The sequence below is a fragment of the Cyprinodon variegatus genome, unplaced genomic scaffold (assembly GCF_000732505.1).
Source record: "Cyprinodon variegatus isolate N-32 unplaced genomic scaffold, C_variegatus-1.0 Scaffold1425, whole genome shotgun sequence".
Taxonomy (NCBI): domain Eukaryota; kingdom Metazoa; phylum Chordata; class Actinopteri; order Cyprinodontiformes; family Cyprinodontidae; genus Cyprinodon; species Cyprinodon variegatus.
This window is the reverse complement of record NW_015151878.1, coordinates 81,821-99,007: the sequence shown is the minus strand read 5'-3', so window position 1 is coordinate 99,007 and position 17,187 is coordinate 81,821. Positions and strand designations below refer to the sequence as shown.

The window sequence follows — 17,187 nt, the reverse complement described above, 5'->3', positions numbered from 1 at the left end:
TTCATTACAGATTTGCTGTCAGTGTTTCTACCACAAAGATCTCTCAGGTCTTCTGACTCAAGTCTACTTTGTAGAACCTAAAACCAGAACCAAACATAGAGAAGTAGTGTTTAGTTATGCTCCACTAATCTGGAATAAACTCCTGGGATACGTTAAAAGCGCTTTCAGTTGCTTTCAATCAAGACTGAATTTTTTTTATTTATTTTTTTTAAGTGGTCTTTGGCTTTGCTAAGTTTCGTTTCACTTCCTTAATCATTTTATGCATCCTTTCATGCTTCTCCGTCAGGGTCACGTTGGGGCTGGTGTCTTACGAGCCGTTTTATCCACTCAGGAAGACTTTCAAAACATTTCACTTCACATTTAGACTCTTATCAGTGCTGACACCCGGGGCGGGGGAGGGGCTCTGTCCTCTGAGAGAAAATAGATAGAGGAGAGATGAGTTTGCAAACATCTCTGCAGGCTCTACCAGGGTTTTATCAACCATGCCATAGAAAGGGAGGCAAAACAAACAAGCCAAAATAAAAAAAAAAAATAAAAAAGGGGTGTTCCCGCAGGGCATTGTGTCGCTGCAAAGCACCCAGTTTCCTGTTTGGTTCCAAACTTCAAGGAAAGCTTCCCTGTAACGGTTGAAAAAAACAAAAAGGTCAAGCAGCACCAACTTTATCAGCGAGTCCGCTGATGTTTTGCCAAGTCACTTTTTTGGAGACTGAAAAACAGAGGCAGGAAGTGAGAATTTGGAAAATATGTATTAATTTATTCATGGGCATTTGTAGACTCCAGAGATGAAATAAATGGAGTATGCAATGAACTGATTAGACAATGTGCAGAAGGTTTTATCCGCATATTTTATAAGTTTATGTATTCTGTCAGATGAATACATTGAAGACCTGATCAGTTTTGAAGAGCCGCAGGGACAAAGACTGGTATAACTCTTAGAATGTATGATAAATAATGGTTCCAATGACATTTCCTAACATGCTGTAAACAGAAAAGGAGATTCATTGTGCAGTTTCACAGTGCTGGCTTTCTATAACACACAATCATTTCTTTTGTTCATATAGAACTGACAACAAATTTAGAGCAAATGACAAAAGCACAACTTTCCTAATGGAAAACTATGTCTGCTGAAGATAAATGGGTAATTAAGATGAACTGGAAAATAATTTCAACATAAATTAAGAAATGATGGGAACATCTGGTTTATGCTAAGAGGATAAAAGAAGGAGGAATCATATTTCTTATGCGGTTTAAGTTTGGAGTATTGCAGGCAAATAAACTATAGGATGCGTTAGTCTTTGCACACCGCATTGTTTGAGGGAGGATTGTAAAAGTGGATTAGTGAACACACATTTAAGAGCTTAAAGCTGTGGTACATATAGAGGCGGATGTTTAACCTGCTCAGGTAATCTTAGTGTTCAAAAGGCTGAAGATGGGTGTCTCACTTTACTCATGTGAAGAGAATCATGCTCCTCCGCTTCTTTACTTTACCACAAACGTATATACATTTAAATAAGACATTTAATGAACTATAGCTGTGGTAATGCAAAAAACAGGAAACCTCAGTAGAATGGTTTTAAGAATAAGGGGGGTTGGTTAAACTTCAAGTTATAACACACAGTTGTTTATTGTTTTTTTATAGCATCCACAGTGTTGCACTAAGTACATATAACTTTTACAGCATGTTATCATGTCCACGGCAAATAAAACCCTCCTTATACATAAATACTGACTGAGCAACGCAGCAGCACGTGTACAGTATCACCATCTGTCCTAAAGACACATTTATCTAATAGTAATAACAAAAAAAAAAAAAAAAACTATTTCAGGTATTCAGACATGGAGATGTTGATATCTACATTTGTTCCTATTCCCGGACAAGAGGTCAGAAAACAAACAAAGAAACCTAATTTACTTACATTAAATACATAAACAGAGAGTGCTGCCGACCTTATTAGCCCATTTTTCCTTTAACAAGCCTAAAGAAACGCTGGTGAACATATTTAGAGCAGAGACAAAACATTAGGAAACATTGTACAGTTGATTGCAAAATGATCCAACGTGCTAAATGGCTTTAGACGTTATCAGAAACATGCTTGAATTTCATTGTAATTTTTCAGACAGAAAAAAATAATAATGAAAAGGAAAATGATGAATATTCCCCCAAATTTATAAATTTCTTACCAGTGATCCATCCACTTACTCTGATACTTCAAGATGTCATAAAAGAAAAAAAAATTCTAATGAGTAAATGAGGTTTATGGGATGATAGATGGAGTTTATAGGAAAATTAAAATACCAGTAACAGAGTTCAGAGGATTTAAGACTGGAATGTTTTATGTTGAAGCAAATTTCCGTGAGAATGGTCGAGTCAAAGTCCAAATCTTAACTCTAAAGGGAATTTGTGGCAAAGCTAAAAGTTTAAAATGGAAACCTAAGAACAAGCAACAGGTGAAAAATAAATTACAGATTTATTTGGGAAAAAAAAAAAAACGGTTTCCTTACCGTTTCACATTAAAATGGAAAAAAAAAGGCATGAAAAGTTTCAAATGGTATAAATTATTTAACAAGGCACTGGACGTAAATAATTTGTAGACCAACTGTCAGGGTGTTATACCAAAGCCATATTTTCATTTCCTGATAGTAAAGTTTTAACACAAGCATTATAAACATTAACTGAAACTTGTATTTTAAAGTAGGACTATTTCCTCTTAGCTTTCACTCACCACAAATCAGACACAATTTAGGTAATTTCTTGTGGAAACATTTCTATTTCAGTTGAGGCTATATTTGTTTTTCTTTCTTATTTTAATTTGAACATAAAAAACATAACTGAAAAAAGGAATGTGATAAAGTCCAATTAGAGTAAATTAGAGATGGTTTGGATTGATTTTTCACTTTTCACTCTTCAGAGTGAAATAATAATAATAAGCATTCATAAATAACATAAATACTCACCAGGCAGCAGGGTAAGACGCAATACATTCAGAGTTGATTCCAATAAGTTTTATAAACTGTTTTATTCAGTTACTCCCAAATAACTCAATAGTTTAGATTTATAAATCCGTTAATAGGTCAAATTGCACTTAAATATATTATTCTTCAACCCTATGAAACAAAAAGGCAAAATCCAACAAAAACTCGACATCCCAGCTTCTTCAATTAAAACAGAAAATCTGACACCAAATGATCTGTTCAACCATTCAGCCTCTCGGTTAATATTGTCATTAGGAGTATAAACAGGTCCTATTTCTACTATTTATCAGACTTTGAGGCTGCAACTCTAAACTTAATCAACTTTCCTAGCTAATTATTTGATGTTCTTTAGTTCATTTGTGCAAAAATTCTGTTGGAGTGACTTATAAAAGTCTTGAACAGCAGAGATCCATTAGGACTAAAATGTATTACCCATCAAACTGAGGGAACAAAGTTATGATGGAAGGCCACCACAACTCCCTGAGCTCAGACATACACGTCATTACTTCAGTGATGTTCACACCCAGACCAAGTTGGAACGTCCCAACTTAATCGCCCGGGTGTGTCTCCTCTGAGTTCACCGCTGGGATTAGAAAACAGCAGGCAGTGCATGGTCAGCTCTTGGTCTGTGCTGGACCTTCACTCAGAGTCCAAATCCACTCTAAGAAGGATGTCCTGTCAGGAAGGGAACCGTTGTATTAATAGAACTCAGAGAAGACACACAAAATACCTCTAAGCTGTAAAAAGTGACCTAACCATGACAATCTAATACATTTCAAACATCAAGGTAATTTTCACCTTAAAAAAAGTAGAAAATACAACTTTAAATAAATGCATAACAAAATGCATTTACTAGTTAAAGGAAACCAGATTTTATCCTATTATCTGGTTTTTAACTTGATGCTTTACTTTATTCCTAAGGCTACTCTGAAGAAGAAAATCCCTTAAAATGGCAAAAAGGTCACAGCAGGTAGCCTTCAAACCTTCTTAGACTTAGAGACTTAGACAGTACTTTATTGATCCCTTGGGAAGACTTCCTCCGGAAATTAATTAAGGAACATTTTTTTTCTTTACAGCCATCTGAAAACTGATATTTTTTAATGTTGCAAGCATTGATGTTGCTTTGAATTTCCTTAGGAACCACCTGCCCACCATATGATTGAAGGAGCTGCAGAATTCCTACATCATAGAAGCCCAGATAATTGATGACAATAACATTTTAAAAAGCAACGGAAAATAAAGCTAGACTTATAAACATATTAGCTTTAATTTACCTGCATTAAGGGAAATTATGGAACATAACAATGATCTAAAGCTTACCAACAAACCCACTTCTGAACGTCACAATAAAAACCTAAATTAAGTTATTTTGAATTGACTATGTTACAATCTGGCCTTTAGGTTTGAAATGAAGCAGCATTATGGTAGCAGGCTGTAAACTCAGTCTCTGGTAGTGGCCCAAGTTTCCTCCCAGTGATGAAAAACCTCAAGTTGCCAAAGTTTTTAACAACCATTTGCAAGTTTCAGGGAGCTTTATTTTTTTCTGAAAGAACCAGATTGATAAAAAAAAAAAGGTTGCATTAACTTGTAAACTTGTCAAAAATTATTTTCTATCTCAAATATTTACATTTGAAAAAGTGTATACCTTTGTGTTTTACTTATACTTGCCTTGTCTAAAGTTGTGTTCGGGACCACAGGTGGCTGCTGAGTTATGAGCGGGTCCTGGGACTCTTTGAGGGAGATGCTCTGCAACGTGAGAGACCTGGAGGGCTGAAACTCGTCTCTCCACCACCACCAAGCCATCCCCACCAGGAGCAGACTTAGGAACACTGGGAGACACACAGCAGACATGCATCACACTCTGCAGCCTGTGCCAAGCGGGCCAGGGGTGCATTGAGAGGCTGATGTAAAGTTTCTGCATGATGTCAACCACCTCCTTTGAGTCTGTTAACATCACTGGGCATGGCTGCAATATGTGAAGTTTCTCAGTTTCAATGACTCATGTTCACCAGCCAATATAAGCCCACTGAGGCGTTTGCTTTGGTAAAAACATGCTCTAAACACAATCTTAGAGAAGTGAAACACAGACTTCAGGAAGGACAGTTTTGTAAAGCAAGATAAGCGTGAACAAAAGGTTGTGTAAGGTTATAGAAAACCTTTGAAAAAAAGCAGTTGATTCATCAAAAGATGGTTGTTTTATTACAAATGCAACTTCTCTTCGTGGCCTTCATCAGTTTAACAAAGTATCTCAGATGTGGAAAGTGGAAAATCTTCAGGGTCTTTATGCTATTTGAAGGATGCAATGGGAAAACCCAACAGCTTAGAGTAGGATTAGGATAAAATGGTTTTCCTAACAATTACATTAAACTAATTAAATGAAATCAGAGTGCTATAACATGTCTTGTACTTAGTAGTTTTCAGGTTTAGTGAAAGATTCTCAAATGGACTTCAGTCCAGATCTTGGGCCTTTCAAGGACACAAATTTGCTGCTCCAGTTTGTTTTTCACAGACAGAAAAATGAAGCATATCAAAAAAGAACAGTGTCCCTACTATGAAGCAAGGAGGAGGCTCTGTTATGATCTGGGGCAGTTTTGCTTCGTCTGGCACAGGGTGTCTGGAATATTTTCGAGAAAGCTGTGAAACAACCAAGATTGGCCCAAAGGAAAACATTGGACTATTCTGAAGTGTCCTTCTACGAGTCAGGTCCTAAATCCTATTGAGCATATTTGGAAGGAGCTGAAACATGTTGTCTGGAAAAGGCAACCTAGAACCTGAGATAATAAGCTGTTTGCTTATGAGGAGTTGAGCAAAATACCTGCTGAGAGGAGTAGAAGTCTCACTGATAGTTACAGGACTAGTTTAATTGCCTTAAATGGTTGTATATAATGTATGTATATAAGACATGAACTTACCGTAACTGTACCATTATTTTTGTCCACGACCATTTAATGAGTTAATTTTTTTAAATCATTCTGTTGAAGCATGATTGAAAAGTAACGTCTGACTTTTATTTATCCATTTTCATTGAATTTTCATTTAACATTACTTTTGTCATGTGGCTCGTTTTTCTTTCATTAACTGAGGGGTATCGACTTTTTTTCTTCACATGAGTAGATAAAACTAAAACTCCAAATATTTAACACAAAATCATTCTTTTCAAAAGGGATAGAAAGAGTAAAAGTAAAAGCTTTTAAGAAATTTCAATAATTGGATCAAAGCATTAAAATACAGTTAAAATTTAAAGTAATAGTGCAACTACAAAGATTCAAATATGCAATGGGACTTCAAATTTCTCAGCTGAGGATGTTTTACAGAAAATAATATAAACGTCCAGTTGCAGTTCTTGCTTTATGACTGATCCTATAAGATTTTGAATTGTAAAGATTATGATCATTTTTGCAACTGAACCAAACCTGCTTTAAAACACAGGACTGGTTATCATCTGAGTGAACTGCACATATAGTTTGTTCTGGTTGCTTCTGTTAGTAAACTAAGAGAGTAACTTGACCTGTAACTTCCAGGTTAAGCGTCCCTAAAAGCAGCTGGCAACGCAGCACTGTCCTTGAAATAAAAAGCCGTCCTTCATGTTTTGGACGAGCAGAGTGAGAAGTCACTCTGAGAAGGCCACATTTATCCCTTTAAATCATAGAACCAAATATACATCTGATAAGAGTCATATCTGTGTGCTTGCCTTAAACAACTTTCAGCCTTGTTAGCTCTGGGTTCAAGGGGAACTCAGGCTGCCATAAAGCAGCACTCTGGGTCACATGACTGATTCAGAGATGGATCCAACCTTCCAGAGTTGCATAATTGAAGATTTGAGAAGAGTAGCCCAGATGGAGCATTAATACACACCAATAGTTTCTGTAAACTGCTTTGAGATGCAATTTGTTGTGAATTGGAGCTGTATAAATAAACTAAATTGAATTGAATTCAAGAGCTTTATATTTACCAGAAAATTCATTGAAAATATCTCAAATGAAGTTGATAATTGGGTCAAAGTTAAGTTACTTTAACATAAAAAACAGTATTAAGTCTTCTAAAATGCTACGAGGAAATTTTAACTGACAAATACCAAATATTAATATTACAAATATCAATATTGGATCGTCAGTCACTTTGTTATCGCTGCCGATTCATTTCATTGATAGCCTTACAGTGTAATGTTTGTGAAGCTTGCCTCTCCCAGAGAGAAAAGATGTTTAAATATTTGGATAAATGAAGACTTATTCTTACAGATAAGGGACAGGATTCCAGCAAAGGTGGGATCAGATAAAGTTGATGCAGGAGATGAGCGAGACAAGGACGGAATCTCAGGTTTGTTGGGTCTTGTTTGTTTAGAGTTGCAGCTGAAATGCAGCCTCTCAGGCATCAGATCAACAAGGCACTCATGTTGGCACACCGTTCCTGGTCGTCCACATGCAGCGGCTCCTGGGAAGTAACAAGCATCAGTTAGCTGAGGGGAAATCATTACGTCAAGATGTTACTTTGAAGGCAATCGCTAACAGAAAGCAGAAGTTTATTAGAAACTTAAAAGTTAAGAATTCGAATTAAAATGGCCCTACCTTTTGGCTGAAGCACAGAGTGAACAACGACCAAACCATGGGATAAGCTGATGTTTGACATTAGCACCTGGAGGTTTTCGCCATTGTGCTTGTTTGCACGACAGATGGAGTGCGTAGCTTCATCCCCCCAATACAAAAATCCCTGACATGGAATTAGCACAGATCAATGTTAATTTCATCTATTAAAAGAGTTTTAAACAAATCAAACCATTTTTTTTTGTACAGAATGAAATGGGATGCTGGATGGATAAATATATATATATATATATATATATATATATATATATATATATATATATATATATATATATATATATATGTATGATACATTTTGACATTTGTTTGCTGCATTGAAGCTTCCAAACCAATGAAGAAACTGGGTTCAACTCCTGCAGAGCTGAAATAAAGAACTGACAAAGCCCCATCTTTCAGTAGAAGCTCTTCAGATTATAGCGTAGTTCAACTGTAGGTCCTATAGAACAAAGTCAGACCTCCTGCAGCCAAAATGCAGGTTTCAATATATAAACTAAAAAAAAAAAAACAGTTGCTGTCACTGAGCAGATTAGGTGCTAAAAAAGACGGTCTCAGTTTTTGGTAGAAACGATAACACTCTGCCACACCTCACCTCTTCCTGGTCAGTGAATATGGGCATGTTTAATTTTATTGTTTATAGCTCTGCTCTTAATTTTCTTTTCCCTGCAACGTTTATTCACAGGAATCCACCATGACTGAATGATAAAGGTAAATAGATTTTTGCTTTTTTAAACTTAAAGGGTCAAGGTTAATGACTGCTACTCTGATGAATTTACTGTTTACTCCGCTTTGGCACAGGGTTATATTTCAAGTCCTTTGTTGTACACTTTGGGCCTTATCTCCAGAATGTTACCATGTCTTAATACAGGTGAAATACCTGCAAAGCAGGTGATCAAAGAAGGTGCAAATTGATTTAGCTTGCAATTCAGCAAACAGGGTATGCAAGCAATTTTTTTCATGTGTCCCTTTATCAATATGCAGGTTATGTTCCACTTATTGCTCGAATAAAGTTTCTTTTTACTGCACATGCAATTTAGCACCCCTTATTTTAAATATTTGAAGATCCGACTCTACTTACACCTATGATTGTGCTACATCAATCTAAACTTAGGTAAGCAGATAATATAAATATAGTTGGTCTGATTGCCTTATATGACGACTCTTGTTACAAAACTGAGATGGAAAATGATGTGACTTGGAAGTGAGGCAAACAACGTAGCTCTTCTCAAACCTTTCAATTGGTTTTTTCAAATACCTTTCACTATTAATATGAGATGCGAATTGTCAAAAACTACGTTTTTTGGAGTGTGACCTTTTCTTGAAATTAAATATATCATCAAACCGTGCCCTTAGATAGTAACTGCACTGAAAATACTCTATGGATGCTTTCTATTCTAATATTATTATTCAGATGAGATTAATATTTGGTCCTTAATAAAATGACAATGACTATCATGTGGCACTTTTTAGAAGAAACATGTTTCCCACGCTATAAGAACATAATTATCACTGGGTCTTTTAGTAACAATAGTCCAAATGAACCCACAACTGACCCAACACCGTTTCTGTGCTCCTTTGGGAGGCATTACTGGAATTTCAACCTGGAGACACTCGCAAGGAGATAAGCGGGAAATTAGTGGGTTTATTGACATGAAGTATTAAAAGTATTTTGACACTGAGGCTACTATTGATGATGATAAAATAGGAGGATTAATGAGAATGGAGATGTCTTCGCCCCGGGGTGGACTGGAAGATGAAAGAGGAAGAAAGCTGAACTGATTTGGAGGCAGACGGTGCGATGAAGGGGACTGAGGTGGGCTTTGGTTTGGTGGAAAGGCAGACACTTTTAATCATGATGAGGCAGTTTAAAAAGGAGTCTTGAAAATAGACAGGAATCGATCCTGATGACGGGGCAGTCAGAATATGCAGGTAAGGCTTAGCAGAGCATTTCAGATTGAAATGAAACCTAAACGTCATATATCAAGATGCATGCTAGCCCTAGTGGTTTGGTAAAAAGGTATATTCCACACCATTATGACCTTTCAAAGAAGGCAGTCAATGATGGGAATTTATTCTCACAATCCCCCTTATCAGTCCCCTGAATGAAACCATGACAAGTAGGAAGGGGGAGTTTGCTTTATCTCCCCACATGAGTGAAGAGGTTCCAAACTCACTGGTATTTCATGGAATTAATTTAACCCACTGAAAAAAAAATGCCTTAAATGATTAGTGGATTAAGACCACAACTTAAACTGTTGCTGGGCCTTAAAGCAGGAATGTGAAATAAAAAATGTTCAGCCTCGTACCTCAAAGACGGCTAGTCCAAATACCCGGTCCACGTAGCCGTTAGACTCTACCACTGTTTTACGGTGCTGTCCTTCAAAATTTATTCTGGAAATGCTCCTCATTCCCTGGTCAAACCAGTACAGCAACCGCCGAGGCATATCTAGGAAAAACAAAACCACATTATTTATTCACATTAGCAGCAGCACTGAGTGACAAATATGTAATTAGGTATATTCATTTAAAATTTAGAAAAATATATTGCCAGAGGACTGTTTTACTTCTGGTTTACTCCTGCAATGATTTGAACCAAAGCTGGAAGTAATACTAATAATAATAATACATTTTATTTATAGGTTTTTTATCTATTTATGTCCAGAAAGGACACTCAAGGACACCTTATATTTCACAACTAAAAACTGCAAGAAAGGCAAGTAGTTAAAACAGTCAAATAAATTGAGGTGAAATGGTTAAACTATGACAACAAATGAATGTTTAAAAAGGTGAGTCTTTTCAGGTTAGATTTTAAAAGTGATAGAGAACTGATGCTATGGAGATCCAATGGGATCAGGTTCCACAGCAGGGGGGGCATAGCAGCTAAAAGCTCTGCTCTCCATGATAACAAGACGGACAGAGGGAAGGGTGAGATGAATAGGAGAGGTTGAGGGTTCTGGTGGGTGTGGCAACATGGAGGAGTTCAGAAAGATATGGGGGAGCGAAGTTGTGGATAACCTTGAAGGTGAGAAGAAGTATTTGTTAATTTATAGAATTGCAGATGGGAAGCCAATGCAGCTGCTGGCGAACAGGTGTGCTGTGATGGGTGGTGTGCGTGTAATGGTTCAAGCAGCTGAGTTCTGGACCATTTGTAGTTTATGAAGGGATTTTTGCATACAACCAAAAAGGAGGGAATAGTCTTGGGAGCAAATGACCAAGATGTGGACAAGGGCAGCAGTGGGTAAAAAAGGGAAGGATGGAGGCGGTTTGTGCTACAAGATAGAAGTAGACCGGGTAATATTATTAACACAAGAGGAAAAAATAAAGAGCCGTCAAGAATGACATTGAGACTCTCAACCTGCAGAGAGATAAAAATGGAAACATTATCAGTGGAGTTGGGTTTGGCTAAGAGATGGAGCTGGATATCCTCCGCATAGCAATGGAAATTAATATAATACTTCTGAAATGTGTGGCCAAGGGGGATGATGTAGATTATAAACAATAGGGATACAGTCCTGGGGAACACCTGAGGTAACAGAGACAGGATTTTTCATTTGAATTCAATGAATTGATCGCGGCCTGAAACGTATGAACCAAACCAGTTAAGATGGCATTAAGGCAAGTTTGTTCAGGATGATAGCGAGTGAGATTATCAAATGCCGCAGTCAAATCAAGTAGAACAGGAATGGATAGTGAGACAAGAGTCAGCAGGAAGGTGAAGCTCATTAATAACCTTAAGAAAAGCCTTTTCAGTGCTTTGATGGGAACGAAAACCAGGTTGAAATTGTTCCTAATTTAATAAATCATGTTCAGTGGTGATATTTTTCCCCCAGAAAGTAATATATCCACATCCATAAAAATAAAGTATGACAAATAATTTTAGGAGTAAAACATTATCTATGCAAGCTTAAGGGATTTCACAGGGATCTAAATCACTGCATCAAGTGAAAATGCTGAAAAATAAGTTTTAAATGCTGCTGCTTGACCTGTGGAACAAGATTTTAATTTTTTCCGACTCGACGGAACTTATAGGCATGCAAAACGGATGCAAAAATTAAACCAGGAAACCTCTTATGCATTCTGTGAGACAGTCCGGGTTTCTACACAGAAAAATTATTTATGCAAAATTTCTAAGCGTACCAAGAGAGAGGGCAACAGGCTGGCGTAATAAGGAAGTGACTAAGGCCATCCGATCCCGTCCATCCAGGCTGGCCCGCTCAATCTTAGCAGAACTGCCACACTGAGCCCAGAAGAGAAAACTGAAAAAATAAAAAGAATACGTTTTTTTTTACAGTCGTATTTCCTTATCTATGCAAAATACAGTATTAAAAAAACACACTTTTACACTTCCTTTTAAAAGGTTACCCATCAGATGGTGAGGTTTCTTAATCTACAGACCTGAAAACATCCGCAGACCTAAAAAAAGATCCTGTTTCAACACTTCCTTTAAAAAAACCTCCATACTCATATTGCATTTTCCATTCTGTTAGATAACAGCCACAGACATTAACCTGCATATTACATGGTAGATAAAAAAATATACAGTAGAGCATGGTGGTAGAAGACAAAAAAAGATATCTTTTATTTTTTAACAAGCAAAAGGCTGTAATGTAGTGTGGTAAATGATCAACTGCCTTAAGTAGCAGCGTGATCAGTAAATGAAGTCAGCCTGTATTTATTTCAGCTGCTAACTGAAAACTTTAGAGGGATCATAATGACCATTGAACACAGAGGGAAACAGGGACCTAAAGCTTTTTTCCCCCTCACTTTCAATCACTCTAAAGTCATAATAAGAACACCAAAAGAGATTAGCACATATGGCTCTTTTAATCCCATTAACAACATTGTCAGGTTTTTATCAGTTTTGCATCTTTGGTTTTGTCTGTTCCAGCCCTATTGCAAACTAATTTACAGCTTCTCTTCCTTTCCTATTTGCTTAAAGGTCCCCCTCCTCCTTTTTTTTTTTTAATAGCTCTGCCATTTTATACTCCAAAATCCAAAAGAGTGATTTGATCACCTGTGATTAAAGCAGCAACATTCTCTTAGAATGAGAACAGAGCCACAAGACTGACACTGGGTGGAAAAAAAGTTAGAGTTACAAGTATGGTTTTTGACCTGAAAGAGCTGGGGGAGAAGATGAACCCCTCGCTCATCTCATGTACTCTTAAATTACTATCAAAGGGACTTGGAAGAGAATATTTTTAGGTTAAAAACATTACTAAGTGTTGGTTTAACCACATGTCTCAAAGGAGTATAGACTCTGTTCTAGGATCTGCTCATTTTTTATATGATAAAAATCTTTAACATGCAAAAAAAAAACAAAAAAAAAAAACACACTTAATATTTGCATTTGATATTCAATCATTTTTCGCCACTTTATGACTTAGATTTTATTTTGTCATTTTGTACATACAAGTGTATAGAAAAAGTACAGCTCTCTAGACTTTCATTTTTTAAAGTGCAGCCTTGATAAAGGTAAGCAGCAATGATAAATGCGTGATTAAAAAAACACTGGTGAGAAATAAAAGTGATATAAACATATGACTATAGTTACAGTTCCAACATTCAGGTTTTTTTTTTAATAACCTGTTTTATATAACATTTAGCAGTCTGATGGCAGTGGGGAATATATAAAAACATTGGTTTATATAAAAACTGTTTATAAGAAAGTCCCCATTCTTTTGATTCCGATTAATGGCATAAAAATGATTTAAAACTGGGCTTTAGTTAATTAACTTTGTTTGAGCATGATAAAAAATTAAATAAAATTCTTCTCATTCTTTTTCATTAGTGTTAGTCAAGAAGTTACAAATTCCTAACTGGATTCAACTCACCCTTTGTAAACATAAATAATGAATTCTGTCCATGAGCAGTTTCCAACTTTAACAGTTTATATTAAAGTCACTTAGTCAATATACTTTATGTCAACTAATAAAGGCAGCAGAAACATTCAGGCCTGCTTTACATGTTACATGATCTTTTATCAAACAGAGCTTAAAAGATATTTCCTTAAACTGATCTGTTACTTATCCCCTCCTACCTTTGGACAGGATCCACAGCCACGGCTGAAGGTCTGCTGAGCCCCGTGATGAGCTGATGCTGCGATGAACCATCCAGCAGAGCCACATTAACCGAACCTGCTTCCACACTCGTCCAGTAGAGCAGCTGGTGGATCCAGTCCACAGCGAGCCCCGACACTGAACCTGCGACTTTAAACACCAACACCGCTTCCTTTGGGGTTCCAGCTACTGACATCCTGAAAAAAACAAAAACATATAAAAACATTAAAAAAGAAATAGAAGTTTGTTTACATTCATCTCAGGCATAATTGTCTTTAAAATAGTAGTTTAAACAATATTGTTTTCCAGGTTGAATGTTTCTGCAAAATCCTCTTTAATAGCTTAAAAAACAAAACCTCTGAACATTTTACTGTCTAAAATATGTTAATTTTACTGTAGCCAATAAAGGTTTTTTATTTCCTGCTTTAAGAAATGGTATCACATCACTTTTCCACCAGGCTGTTAATGCTGACATGCACCGATTGTAGCAGTGATGAGTAATGGACTGGTTAGGTGGCGTGTGAGAACTGTTTGATCAGCAGAACATAAAGGATGTTTGCTAACTGTGCTCAGAGAAATGTTAATTTTAAGAAGCGTGAAAGGATTCGGTTAATGATTACTGAAGTGTAAATACTGTGATATTACCTTTCGGCTCTCGTCAGTTTAAAATCATCCATAATTTGTCTTTCGATTCAGAAAGTAAAAATCACTAGACGACCCTTGTTTTCTTCAACTTATGTTTTAAAGGTAAACTATTTATATAGTGCAATACTTTTTCATTAATGTAGATACTTTACACAGATCAAAATATTAAAAGCTTTTTGTTTCTTTTCACTGTTAATATTTTTAGAATATCAGGAATTCAATAAAATATGGATAACTTAATAGGTAAATTCAAACTTATGAAAATCAAGTTTGTTTCAGGGCGATTATTTATGAACTACAGAATCAATGCTGCGTAACATTGCTGGGTCTTCCAGCTCTCATTATTCTCTCATTTCCCCACAGAACATTAGTTAAGCTCAGGTCAGTTAGCCCAATGCTCAGTACGGTAGGTTGTGATACCGTTGGCAGTGTAGATAGATGCAAAGTCCTTCTAGAAAATAGAATCAGTGTCTCTGCAAAGCCTGTCATAAGAAAAATAATAATATGCTTTAAAATGTCCAGATACGTGGCTTGGCAGACTGTAGATAATATGGCATCACAGACCGTCTCTGACCTACGAAACTTCACCCCCAACTTTGACCAACATGGATTCTGAGCGTGTGCATCATTCCTCTACAGTCTGTCCAGTTAATTTTTCGTTTTTTCTGGTTGAAAGTAGCTTGATATCAGGAATGTGGCGTTTGCACTCAGTGTGGACGAATCTCCTGCATTTAGTGCCGTTTGATGCATCCATTCCACCCTCATTTGCATTTTGCTTCAGAATCCTCTGACCCTGTGGTTGGTGCACCCAATTCCTACCAACCTCAGCTTTCTATGAATATGCTTGAATAAAGACTTTCTGTGGCTAATCCCCTTTGTGAAAGGTGTCACTAACTGCGCTCTAGACATCTATCCTGCCAGCAGTCATCCCCGCATTTGTGTGGCCTCAGTTGACAGAGACCAATTAGAGAAAAGCTTTAAGTTTTGTATTTCTCGGTTTATAAAATCATGTGTGTTTTAAATTTTATTGTGATGGTGCCGTTTTGACTTCTTTTCAGGAGTATAACTTAAAAGGGGATCTTTTGAGACAGCTGGATCCTATTAAAGGAATAGTACACCCAAAACATGATTAGCCTTAATTTTCTACTATTCCTTTAAGCTCATTATAAATCATAAATAGACAGTTCTGATCAAATGCATTAAGAATCTCATATTCAATGAGACACAGAAAGAATTGAGAAAGAGTTTTGGGCCACCAAGAGAAACAGCAGGTACACTGAAAAAACAATCTAGAAATAAGTAAAAAATTCTTAAACTAAGTGTATTTACCCTTAATTTGAGTAGGTAAATGAGGTAGTTTGCTGATTGAATGAGTATTTTTACTCTTAAAATAAGATAATTAGATAAAATGCACTTGAAATAAGACAATGCAATTGTGTTTTCTTATTTTAAGTGTAAATTGTCTTGTTCCATTGGCAAAATGTCTTTTACCTCCTCAATCCAAAGGCAAATGCACTTATTTTAAGAAAAAAATTACTTATATAGATTTCAATTTTTTCCAGTGTGGGCTTTGTCACCTGTATATGGATCCCTGTCCCTGCTGGGCCCAGTACACAGTGTGGTTAGAAGCCAGGGCTGTTATTGGACCTGGTCCTGGTGATGGAGGGACCAGGACCCTATATTTCTTGCTTGTGAGATTTTTCACTTGAATTCCAGTTGAAGAGCTGAAAACCAGCTGAGCTTCGTTTCCTAGAAACAAAAGGACAAAATTTAATCATTACATTATAGAGGAACACAGAATAATAGCGCCATAGTGAGCAAAACTCAACTCCTCTACATATTTGGAGATAAAAATGTGAAGCAAACATTTTCAAAAGACAATTCAATAAAACACTACATTAGGTCCTACTGTTCAACTGCTTAATACCAAAAAGATAAGCACAAGTTCAAGAGCAGCATCACAACAAGGAGGAGGAAGGTACAGTAACTTTTAATGAGTGATAGTCATCAGTGCCAGATGGAGTGGTGAGAGTTGGAAAAACTGCTAATAATCTTGGATTATCTGAAAACCATCCATCAGCTCCTATAACCCATTACAATTAATTTTAATCTTAGAGTAGAGGAGCGTCAGCAGCAGATAAATCCAGGTCCTCTAAGAAAATAAGCAATTGGTGGGCAGGGAAAGTCCAGATCTTTAATACGTGGATAGTGTTGTCACGATACTAAACTTTTCAACTCGATACAGATACTAAGTAAAATATTTGATACTCGATACCCTTTTCGATACCACAAGAATAAAAACAAAGACTCTAAAATTCAACAGAAATATTTTCATTAATAAAAAAATACAATAAATAAATAAAAAACAATAAGAATAATATTTTGAGGTTGTATGCTGTGCACAATATTAAGCAAGTTTGATATTAAGCAAGTGCATTTTCCACTATTCTGCACTTTAGATGGCTGTATCGATACTTTTGAAAATGAGTATTATATCCGGATACAACGTTTGAGTATCGATACTTTTGACAACCCTATACTTGGAAGCCTGAATTCCGCTTGCGTCAAGAGGCAGCAGGTGGAAAAACTTTGCACACACACTGTATTAAAGTTTCAATGGCTTGATGTGGTGCTCTTTATTTTTTTTTTCAGAAAAGCGTTTTCAGAAAGACCTGTTATCTGCCAGGGGCTGAACACTAAAACACCAACTGTTGTTGTGACACACAGCAAATTAGCTTCTAGTGTTGAGAATCTTTTCTAAATCCCCAACCTTAACCGTGATAAAATGAGTAGAGAATAGGGTTGTTAAAAGTATCAATACTCAAAAAAGTATCGATACTGAAACGTTGTATCCGGATACAATACTCGTTTTTAAAAGTATCGATACAGTGCCACCACCAGTGGCACCTAAGCAG

At 36.4% G+C, this 17,187-nt stretch overlaps 1 protein-coding gene across 1 annotated transcript in view; it reads right to left on the bottom strand.

Moving 5' to 3' along the window:
* Positions 1-1,619: 1,619 nt before the first annotated feature.
* LOC107103342 (low-density lipoprotein receptor-like) overlaps positions 1,620-17,187 on the bottom strand; it is a 31,282-nt gene continuing 15,714 nt past the window's right edge. Inside the window, exons 6-13 of the mRNA XM_015403014.1 lie at positions 15,850-16,021; positions 13,609-13,824; positions 11,709-11,827; positions 9,878-10,017; positions 7,539-7,680; positions 7,210-7,404; positions 4,642-4,802; positions 1,620-3,648 (exon numbers count right to left, since the gene is read on the bottom strand). Coding sequence (XP_015258500.1) covers positions 3,613-3,648; positions 4,642-4,802; positions 7,210-7,404; positions 7,539-7,680; positions 9,878-10,017; positions 11,709-11,827; positions 13,609-13,824; positions 15,850-16,021 — 1,181 coding nt within the window. The 3' untranslated portion in view covers positions 1,620-3,612. The remainder of the gene's footprint in view (positions 3,649-4,641; positions 4,803-7,209; positions 7,405-7,538; positions 7,681-9,877; positions 10,018-11,708; positions 11,828-13,608; positions 13,825-15,849; positions 16,022-17,187) is intronic.